The sequence below is a fragment of the Limulus polyphemus genome, unplaced genomic scaffold (genome assembly GCF_000517525.1).
Source record: "Limulus polyphemus unplaced genomic scaffold, Limulus_polyphemus-2.1.2 Scaffold1376, whole genome shotgun sequence".
In the NCBI taxonomy this organism is placed as follows: domain Eukaryota; kingdom Metazoa; phylum Arthropoda; class Merostomata; order Xiphosura; family Limulidae; genus Limulus; species Limulus polyphemus.
In genome coordinates, this window is record NW_013666986.1 from 93,360 (window position 1) to 105,310 (window position 11,951).

The window sequence follows — 11,951 nt, forward strand, 5'->3', positions numbered from 1 at the left end:
TACACTGCTAAATTAGGGACGGCTAGCGCAGATAGCCCTCGGGTAGCTTTGTGCGAAATTCAAAAACAAAACAAAACAATTGTCGATCCTAAGTGATTGGAAATCATATAAATTCCCTTCTCCCCGCCCTTCGTGTAAAGAGATATACGAAGCGAATGAGAAAGAAGGATTTGCGACAAGATCAATACAAAGAAATGTTAAAGAATTTGCACCAGGAGGTGAGAGGGAGGGGGAGAACGTCAGTGTCCCAAGAAAAATCCACTGGAAATGAGAAGCTCTTACCGTTTACTTTATAAAATGTAAAATGTAAACAGGGGTTTATAGCCATCGCAACAGCAAAAGTATTAGAGTGACGGTCATAAAATTCAGTTACTTCAATAAACGAAATATTTACTTGATTACAACTTGAGTAAGAAAGCACATTATGCTTATATAATAATAGGTGATAATAGTGATAATAGGTAGGCAAACAACGAGTTATAAACATAAGAAATAGATTTATTGATGGTGTAACATACCACATGTTTCGGCAAAACAAGACAGACCAATGTTCTGTTGAAACATGTAATATGTTCCACCATCATTAAAACTCTTCCTTATGCAAATAACTCGTTGTTTGCCTACCAATTATCATCTGATTGCAAGTAACGGGTCTTCAACTATAGGCGTCAACTTCGTGCATAAATCAATACATATAAATATTTCACACTAGTAATGCTCAATATAAAAGTTTCTATAAAAGCTTAGTGTTCATTTGGTAAATTACCTTTTCTTTGATGTACATTAAGGCAGTTCAAGCAAATCAATATTGTGTTATTATAGGAAACGTTTCTTCCACTTAGTCAGATTAATACGATTCTTTGTGGTATATGAACAAAGTTTATCCAGGGATGCAAGATCTTGGCAATTTGTGTTAAAGAATTAGTTCACGAAGGTGTAAATCAAACATTTTTAGTGTATGTTTACACCTTTGTAAGTTGGCGGCGTTTTATAAAATCTTAACTCACCAAATAATCATGTCAACAACACGTGTCACATAATTGTTTCATAAAACGGTAAGTCACAAGAATTTGACAACGTAGAGCAATAAAGTAATAAAACTCGAAGCTTAGTTTTAATGGCACCTGTGTTAGCGGAGACGCCACAAACTAAAGGAGTTCGGCCTACAGAAAATAATTATCTATACAAGGACGAGGAATTAAATAAATATACAAAAAATCTAAACTGTGATTTTAAAAAATATTCTTCATGTTACTTGTTAACTACTTGTGTTCATAACCTCATGTTACATAATATTCTCCATGTTACTTGTTAACTACTTGTGTTCATAACCTCATATTACATAATATTCTCCATGTTACTTGTTAACTACTTGTGTTCATAACCTCATGTTACATAATATTCTCCATGTTACTTGTTAACTACTTGTGTTCATAACCTCATGTTACATAATATTCTCCATGTTACTTGTTAACTACTTGTGTTCATAACCTCATGTTACATGCCGCTAAGTAAGAGTTACTGTTAGCTGTACCTGTACCAGTAATCAACTTTGCATATCACTTGCAGCTGCTACTCAGACGTGCTCGTATGCCATTTTCTATTCTAACAGCTGCTCTTTAGGTGAGCTCATAACTGCGTTTCAGAAACTACTAGCAGCTGCTGGGTATAGGTGTGTTCTTATAATCCCATTATACATACTCTAAATCACTGTATCTTGTGCAAACTGTTTAGCATTTCACGAAACTGAACTTTATTTAATGGACGTGCTTGAACAGGTACAGAATCCTAAATCAGTCGCATCAGAAGCATTATGTGCTTATGAATTATCAGTAACAGATGTATGTTTAAAAAAAAACAACGACGAGAGACTGGTTTATACGACGACATAAACTTTCAGAGATCAGTCATGCATAATTTGTTTTGATAAAACAATCCGATAGGAGATACAAGCATGTAAATGTGAACCCCGAGTTAATCTATTAAAGCAGTCTTCTGTTGATAGTTTATTCAGTACGAATAATTGCAACTCTACTGCTTACGAGTTTGTGTCATTCCATCCGTGACGTCTGCGTGTTTAATGATTCTTTACTTGAGCTAAATAATGGCCACTAGAAAGGAAGAATGATTAAGGTTTGAATAAGCCGTTCCTTTTCACTTGACATCACTTTCTCTTATTCCTTGATTTAGCGTAATCCTGTTTTTATTCTGCCGGTAGCTTAGCACATCTAAAAATCGTTAGTTTTGGTTTTGGTTTGAATTTTGCGCAATGCTAATCGCGAGCTATCTTCACTCGCTATCCCTAATTTACCAGTGATAAACTAGAGGGAAAGCGGCTAGTCAACACCACCCATCGACAGCTTTTGGGCTACTCTTTTACCAATGAAAAGTGGAATTGGCCATCACATTATAACCCACTCGCGACTGGAAGGGCAAGCATGTTCGGTGACGGGGATTCGAATCCACGATCCGCAGATTGCGAGTCGAGCGCCTAAACCACTAGATCATGCCTAGAGATGGATGAGAACAGGATAAAGGTCGGATTAAAGTCACTGAAAATCAACAAATAAAAAGTTCCAACCATAAAGGAGTTAAATATAAAGTTTAAAGAGTACGTCACTCATTTCATATGCTATGTAGTAAAAATATAAACATTTTGTTAAGTGACTACGTTTTGAGTTTAAGTGTTTGAATGGTTAAGTTGATGCAAATTCTCGTTGCGTCTGATCCACCACTATATATATGTGGTCAGGTATTTTCTGTCAGATGAAGAAAGATGTCGTTACTGATATATTCGGGTTGATACAGTTCCAACTAATCTCCTTGACAGTGACTGATTCAAGGGCAAGTTTGATGACAAGATGATAAAGATGAGAGCGAGAATATGAGGGATGTAGTTGAACCTCACGAAACTATCTCGTATGATGTAATTTATACACACACACATCTACACATCTATAGGTGTAGAGTTTAATAGCTCTTCACCTTTCTAGCTAAAGTTTTTATTTCGGCTTTAATTACCATCAGTGGAATGAGTTATAATTTAAAATAAAATAAGTTTACCTTTAAGTTTGTTTAAGTACAAAGATTACCGTTGAGACACCTTGGGTCTATATTAAGGCAACTAAACATATTACAGCTCGAAATGCCATACTTACTAGCAATACTTTCATTATAAAATAATAGGTAATAATAGTGTTGAGATTTGAATTGATTCCTAATATTGCAATGTTACATATGATTTAGTTGGATGGTAGATACTGTGACGTCACGCCTGCTCTAGCAAACGGCTTCTTGTTAAGTTACAGCCAGTATAGCCCAGTGGTCAGGATGCTCGGACTGTAAATTCGCTCATTCATGGTTCGCGGCCCGTTGCCGCAAAAATGTGCACTGGACTTTGGGGCCGTGGATGCGTTATAAGAGTAATAGTCAAAGCGTAAAATTTTGCTAGACAAGAGCTGACGGTAGGTGCTCTGACTAGCTGTTTTTCTTCTAGTTTGTTAGTTCAATATTAGGGACTTCTATGCCCAGATACCCCTTGTATGTCGATTTTTCAAAAACAACTGAAGTAACATTAGTTTCGTAGACATGGCAGGCGTTATATGCAGTAAGCAGGGTTGCATTTGTGCTAGTTAATATTTTGCAGACATGCTGAAATCGAAACGTGGCGCTAGGTTTTGTAAATAGGTTTAGAAGATATCTGTAAAAGTATTTCTTCGTGAAACGTTTCGTATGCATTTGCATTATTACACGCGAAGCTCAGTAAACGTATTTGACATCGTTGTGGTGATGTAATGTTTAGTAGGAATTGTGACGTAATGCCACATTTATGTAAGACTTTGTGGACATAACAGAATGCGAAGCGATGTTATAATGCATAGACAGGGTAAGTATTTGCGAACACGATAACCATTTATTAACATACAGATATCTTTATACGTCCCTATTTCGATACAGTCTCTCCTGTTTCTTATACATTTGTATTTGTTTCATACTGGCGCGTGTCATCAAACAGCTGAGGTAGGTGATCTCAATTCGTTGATAAGCAGACTTACTCTGACACAGCGATACTTGTTGCCCTTCGATATTAAGATCATTTGATTGGACGGCTACGTCACGCTCATCTTAGCCAGGTTCCAATAGCCTTAACCTGGCTGCCACCTTTCACACTTACCTGCTCTTTAACACGAGGCTGAACCCACCTTGTGGCGGAACCAGTATACTTTTTAGTACATTTATACTACTAAAATTATTGACTAGTAACAATTTTCAATGTTGTTCGTTCTAACATACCTTCCAGTAGCTCACTGGTAAGCTTTAGGGCTTACAACACTAAAATTCTGGTTCGATTCATGTGGTAGGCACAGCAAAGATAGCCCATTGTGCAACTCTGTGCTTAACAACAAGCAAACTTTAAAATATATTCTGTTTTAGGGATTTTCTATGGAATAGAATCAAATGATCACAGACTTGGTATATTTTAAGTACCTAAGTTGCAAATACCACAAAGATAACTTTTCTATAGCATGATACCTAAATACTATATTTATATTAACAAATAATACGCGTTTTTTCTTTTAAGTTACAGCACATACTTTTAGTAGTTTTTGTTTTTGTTTTAATGGGATCATTGCTTAAGTTCACAAAACTATTTTTTCTTTAGTTAGATCATTTGTCTTGATCATTATAACTGTAATGTTTCATTTATTGTAATTATATTCTCAGTTAGACTCAATCCGTAATGTGCTTATACCGTTTGTTCATTTTCTGTTCTTAATGTGATTTATATGAATCTCCCCTGGTCTCTTTACTTTATCTTTGCCTTTGTAACTGTTGTTGGTACTGTTTTATATCTCAACGTTCTTTCATGTCGTGTTTAATTTAGTTTTCCTATGTCTCTGAAATATGCTTCAAGGCTTATAACGCTGGAATTTGGGGCTCGATCTCCTCAGTTAACCAGTTCAAACACTCCATAGCAAAAAATCCTTATCTGTTAACATGGGGACCAATGTTTCACACTATGTTTACTCTATATGTCAAAAATCATCAGATTTTGATTAAACTTGGTGGAGTTATGTAGAATATTATTCTTCATTGTTCTGCTAAAAATGGTCCGTGTCCATTGGTAACGATGGATATATGGACACATTTTCGTATTTTATAGGGCAGAATATGATCAACGCTGGGTGGCGGAGGTGTGCGCTCTGCTGAGTGCCCCTCTAGTTAGAACAGTTTTCATCTTAATTGAGTCAAATTTCGTACAAAGGATTGTTGTTCCCAAAGGCCCAGTTGATTAAATTTTGGCAAATGTAGCTCAAAAGTCTTAATCACATTGAAGGTCAATTACGTTCATTAAAATGGTATAAAAATGAGAGTTTATAAAAACGGTCAAAATATATAATTGTTTGGTGTATATTTCTAATTATTTAAGTATTTCTCTTGTTCTGTCTCTTATAAGTTTATTGTGTCTGACTTTTGAAATAAAAGTTGAAAATATAACATTTTAACGTATTCTGTATTTACAGTATAATGTATTTTTGTAAATTTAAGTTTTTAGTAGTTTAATTAAAGATAATTTCTGTGCTAGAAGTAATTATGTAACAGAAAAATTATAACTAACCGAGCAGAATGTGATGCTGGCCCCAAAAGTCAAAACAATGGAACTGACAATTTGTTAAAACTCGTTACCTTTGCTGAGCCAATATGGGTTTCTGTATTAGCTTTACCCCAGTAGAAAGCTAAGTTTCTGAATTTGATATCAATGTGTTGTGTTGTAATATATGTTTACAATTCTGATTTACAAAAATTGATTTTGAAGAATTCTTTAAATCTGCTATGATTAGTAGTTCTGTTCAGTACACCAACATTGTCCTGTAAAGTTTTCGATGTGTCTAGTAGTAACGCTCGATTCCGAACGATGTCGCTGTCTGAGAAGTCCCTATCAAATTCATCATAGCTGTAAACTATCGAGCAGAAATAAGCAATGTAACATCCAAATAATGATATCAGAAGAAAAGCTACGGTAAATAATTGTAGATTGTTACTGTGTTTTTGTTTTAGCCAACGTAGCTTGTTTTTGTTTTGTTTTTCACATTTGAATCATTTACTTCGGAAATTCACAACGGCATAAAAATACGATTGTTTGTTTGTTTGTTTGTTTTTGAATTTCGCGCAAAGCTACACCAGGGCTATATGCGCTAGCCGTCCCTAATTTAGCAGTGTAAGACTAGAGGGAAGGCAGCTAGTCATCACCATCCACCGTCAACTCTTGGACTACTCTTTTACCAACGAATAGTGGGATTGACCGTCACATTATAACGCCCCCACGGCTGAAAGGGCGAGCATGTTTGGTGGGACTGGGATTCGAATCCGCGACCCGCAGACTGCGAGTCGAGCTCCCTAACCACCTGGCCATGTCAAAATACGAATGAGGAGCCATTATCATTACGTAATCCGTAAGGTGTCAGTAAAAATTAGTGATTTCTTAGTTGTCTTTAATGCATGTTTAGAGTACTGTTTTAAACTCTTGTAAAAAGCTCGTTATTATGTGTATTTATTAAAGTTTAACAGAAACATAGCTCGATATTAAATAAATAATAAAAGAAAATATATTTTGTATCTCAATTCGTACTTCTTTGCCATATGAAAGTCTGAAATATTTATAATAATATGTACATGTTCAAAGAGGTGATTATGATTTTAAATGTTTTGAGAATTTTTTGTATTGATATTATGAGACTAACAGACTTAACGGACGGCCATCTTGAGGTATTCTCTCGTTGGGATTGGCCAACTACACAAGGCGGGAAATACTCTATTCAAAACTTACGTCACTGCTCACAGCTACCATCTGCTTAGAATTCGTGCTTGTCTTCTTCAGCTCTTTATTCTCCCTCACGTTTGGAGCAGCCTCATGCGATGCTCATACGAGCTGACGTCACTATGAAGTAAAGTTTTCGATGTGTCTAGTAGTAACGCTCGACTCCGAACGATGTCGTAGTCTGAGAAGTCCCTACCAAATTCATCATAACTGTAAACTATCGAGTAGAAATAAGCAATGTTGACCACAGCTGGTGATATCCGTGCTTCTTAAAGATGTTTTTTAGACTGAGTCTAAAATGTTGAAACGTGTTCACTCGCACATCAAAGTTCGAAAACCCGCATTTCTGGAAGTGAGCCTTTCAGCGGTAAGCTAATGATTTTTGGTTTCATACCAAGACTAAAGATTAGAAAATTTTCATCATTGATCTAAGTGTATTTTTCTCTCAGTAGTCGTATTTTATGTCGTTAACTTGCAACTTATCTGACTGACTTCTGACTGAGATCTCCAAATCTGGTCTGTAAGATTCGTATAATCAGTAATGAGAGTAGTGTGAAAGAGAAAATTTTGAGTGACTAGAATCGTGGATAGCCTGTAACTTCAGAAGTACCTTATTTAGTCCAGCGTGTATGTAGGGTTCTGTAAAATTGTATAATTTGGCATCTCACGTTCAGAGCTTTGGAAAGATCGTCGTATGTTTTGACGTGTGAAATTCGATTTCTTTGTTATTCATCAGAGTTTCAAATTCTACTTGTTAGTAATTTCTTTGAAAATTTGTGTGAGATTATTGTGCTTAGCAATAACAATTAGTTGTTTCTTATTCTTAATTAAATAATATAATCATTTAGAAGTAATGTAAAGAAATTGTGGAATTTTTATCTACAGTAATTTTTTGTCTCGTAAAAGCTTCATTCTTTCGTAATTGATGAAAGGAAACCATACTCAGATTTTATTGAAAATGAAGTTTCTAAACTGTAGATTTAACACTTAAACAGACAGCACCGATCGGTGTCATCCGTGACTTAAATAACGTCATTGTACATTTCAACCCAACATTTCCAAATTTCAAAAGATTTGATAAAATATTATTTTATGTCTGCGGACTTACAACTTTAGAAACTAGGTTTCGATGCCCGTGGTGGACAGAGCACAGACAGCCCATTGTGCAGCTTTGTGCTTAATTGAAAACAAACGAACAAATAAATTGTATTGTCTTCATAAAACTGGAGCACCATCTCGTTAACTTATTTTGAACTAATGAATCGGAGATGTAAATTAATGTTAAACATCCATGTAGTGCTTACGTGATGTATATATAATAGTTCTATAAAAATACACATTAAAGATCTTAAGTTGGAGGCAAAATAAATCTGTTGTTTAAATGCTTATTAACAAAAGGTAAAGGAGATACCATTAATTTCAAATGGATTTTACCATAATGTAAGATTTAAACATAGTTTAATGGTCTGCATCTTTATTACGTCACTGATTACCCCTCGTCAGGATTATTTAAGCACTGGCAACCGTGCTTGCTGTTACTCCTAACCATTTCAATTCGTATTCAGATATATTCGTCTCTTTACATTATATAAATTTCCAATAACAGCTATGACGCTGTTTTTATGTTTATTGGTCGGAGTGCGGGTAAGCCAACTTATTTCTTGGAAGTTGATATATTTAAAAAGGTTTTCAATTTTGTTTGTTTGAAGTTAAACACAAAGATACACAATGGGCTATCTGTGCTCTGCCCACCACGGGTATCGAAACCCGGTTTCTAGCGTTGTAAGTTCGCAGACATACCACTGTGCCACTGGGGGGCAAGGTTTTCAAACCATAATGAAGATGCACCCAATAAACGTCTGTATAAGTACTGCAATTCTAGGATCGTCTAGGTTTGATTTCAGTGCTAGAAACTAAAACTGGCTCTATTTTTGTTTCTCAGAATTTATTGAATTCGTCATCTGGTCTTTCAGGACAGTAACTGCCCGTTAGACGTGAATGCTTTTAACAGTCCTTTAACCTGATATTTTGAAAACACAGCACCGTAGTATGTCATGTCGAGGATGTCTCAAGTCCCACTTCTAGGAGTGAATTACTAAGGATTCGCAAGTTTTTGTTGTTTTTTGTAGCCGCTATACATCACAGTCCATCAGTGTTATTGTAAGTAATAGCGTTGGGAAGTTTCCAGTAAGACAAGCATGCATTTAACTAAAACATATAGGAAGCTGGAAAATGTGTCCCCAGTCGGCTTTCATGACCTTCTTTCTGCTACAAACTTAAAGTTCTTTATTTTCAAACCGATTTTTAGAAGCTGGTAATGTTTCGTTTTCGTCGGTGCTGATGGAGTAACGTTTGTTAACTTTGGGTCATAGATTCTTTTTTTTTCAGGGTGTTAGGTTTGTGTTGCTATTGGATTTGTCTAGAGTTACAGTTTATTTCTGTTTGGAGTTTTTATATGAGTGTTTCAGAGTAGCTTTTCACTTTATTAAGATGGGGGAACTACAGTATGCAACCGTAACTCAGTATAAAACTACTTATAAACTTCTCCAGTCACATAATATCGAAACTGTGGGGAAACTATTTCCCCATTAATTTGCTTGGTAAGTATTATTTGCTGTTAAGCACAAAGCTATATAATGGGCTATCTGTACCGTGTTTTGCACACCGAATGGATCAAACATCTACTATTGGCGTTATAAGCTTTTAGGATAGATGGGATAAGAAAAATCCAATACGTCAATAGTTCTTTTTCTGGATAGGGGATATAGATAATCCGTTATACCAATCGTTTTTGTTTTGTTTTTGTCTGGATTGGTTGATTATGGATAATCCGATATACCAGTCGTTTTTCATCTGGCTAAATGGGTACAGATAACCGGTACGTCTATCCTTTTTCATGTAGATAGATGAAATATGGATAACCCGATATAGCAATCGTTTTTCATCTGAGAAAATGGTATGATATGGATTATGATTTAGCTTTTGCTAACGATAAATTCTAAGTAACTAGCATGTTTTATTACAGAAAAACAAATTATTCATAAAATTCAATTTATGGTACAAATTATATACTGTTAAATATATGTGTATTTCCTCGTCTTATTGGGTAAGTCTCTATTTATTCTCAGAATTATTATTTGCCTGTGAATGTTTACAGATACCGTATTTTGTTCCTACTCGTATGAGGTACTAGACAGGTCTTGATTTTTACACCCTTTCAAAACACCCTTAACTCTTCAGCTTGCCATTTAAATCGATCATCGAAAGCCAGTTTTATCTTTCAAACACGATCAATTTTCTACTTTCTTCACGTGACAAACGACGAGTAGGTAGTGAAATTATTGTAGTATAAAACATATTAGCTCTCATTAGGTAACCTTTCTTAGAGGACAGGGAAATATAGACAAAACTGGGAGAAAAAGTGTTTCACAAACAAATGCTGCATTATAGAAGATAATATGCTTATTAAAACTAGTTAGTGTTATTTGAATAAAATTCCATAAGTAGCTTTGAAAATATTACAGAGTGAGTAGTACATAGACCCGAAAGAAATTTAATGTTTTATTATAGTCATTTGTTTGTTTTTTACATGATACGTTTTTAGATTATGGAATTATTTGGAACATCATAAGGTATTTGCCTACCTTATTCCTTATATTGTTTCGCTTTGTGTGTAAATAAAAGCGCTAATAATTACAACACTTCTATCGTGATTATCTAATACATATTGTTTGGTTTGGATTTCACGCAAAGCTACACGAGGGCTATCTACGCTAGCCGTCCCTAATTTAGCAGTGTAAGACTAGAGGGAAGGCAGCTATTCATCACCACCCACTGCCAACTCTTGGACTACTTTTTTACCAACTAATAGTGGGATTGACCGTCACATTATAACGCCCCCACGGCTGAAAGGGCGAGCATGTTTGGTGTGACGAGGATTCGAACTCGCGACCCACAGATTGCGAGTCGAGAGCCCTAACCACCTGGCCATGCCAGGCCCACCTAATACACATAAAAGCCAGTTTTCGTTTAGTAACTGTGTACGTATATATAAGATTCTAACTGAAAAATGCAGAAATACTTTCTTTACTGTATAGGTCACATCTGCTTACAGGGGCAACAACTATATTAACTGTAGAGGTCACATCAACTTACAGGAGCAACAACCATCTTAACTGTATAGGACACATTATCTTACAGGGGCAAAACTTGTCTATAGAGGAGGTTTGGTGAGAAAAGCTTGCTGAGGTAATGGCGGAGGCTCCCGTTTTTGTTCTGTTTGGTTTGGTTTTTACAAAACTCCAACCCGTCATTTCTTGACGGATCGGGCAAAGCTAGTTGATATGGATTAACTTACGAAATAGTAAGATAATGTTCAACAACCAAAGTATAAAATGTACAGAATAAGCCTTAGCCAAAATGGCGCCCAGTTCAGAATAAGCATTTGTCGTCCTATATATTTCTTACATTTTTCATCCTCTTATTTCGGTTATTTTACTCATTATGGACTTCATATTGACTTCAACTATAATACTAATAAAATGGCATATATATATATATATACACACACAACATACGTAAAGATATGATTTAAAGAATCATAGAAGCTAGTGTGCATTACTGGGCAATTTATAGGCATACCCTGAAGATTATATTCACGCAATCGACAATTTTTACGAGAGCTTTTGATGCCCCCAGGACAATTTCGCCCTGGGCAGTTGCCCGGCTATGGAACTTTCTGTACAGTACATGGGCTAAGCATCTAGACAGAACTTTGTCACTAAATACAATCGATTTTTCTGTTTCCACGAAAAATGAAGTTATAGGTTAATACCAGTTTAATGTCGTCCGTTGTGTGTAGCACTTGTGTAACTTTGTGCGAAAATTATAACTAGTTTAATGTCGTCCGTTGTGTGAAGCCCTTGTGTAACTTTGTGCGAAAATTATAACTAGTTTAATGTCGTCCGTTGTGTGAAGCCCTTGTGTAACTTTGTGCGAAAATTATTACTAGTTTAATGTCGTCCACTGTGTGTAGCCCTTGTGTAACTTTGTGCGAAAATTATAACTAGTGTAATGTCGTCCGCTGTGTGTAGCCCTTGTATAACTTTGTGAAAAATTATAACTAGTTTAA

General features: G+C 35.6%; 1 protein-coding gene across 4 annotated transcripts in view; it reads left to right on the top strand.

Moving 5' to 3' along the window:
- Positions 1 to 11,951, top strand: part of LOC106463314 (pleckstrin homology domain-containing family G member 5-like) — a 127,886-nt gene that overhangs the window by 36,369 nt on the left and 79,566 nt on the right. The window contains exon 1 of one of the 4 annotated variants that reach the window (XM_022390790.1): positions 6,966 to 7,187. The exons of the other annotated variants lie outside the window; for them this stretch is intronic. Within the exon in view, the coding sequence (XP_022246498.1) occupies positions 7,119 to 7,187 (69 nt within the window). The 5' untranslated portion in view covers positions 6,966 to 7,118. Of the gene's footprint in view, positions 1 to 6,965; positions 7,188 to 11,951 lie in introns of those variants that run through there. 4 annotated transcript variants of the gene reach the window in all.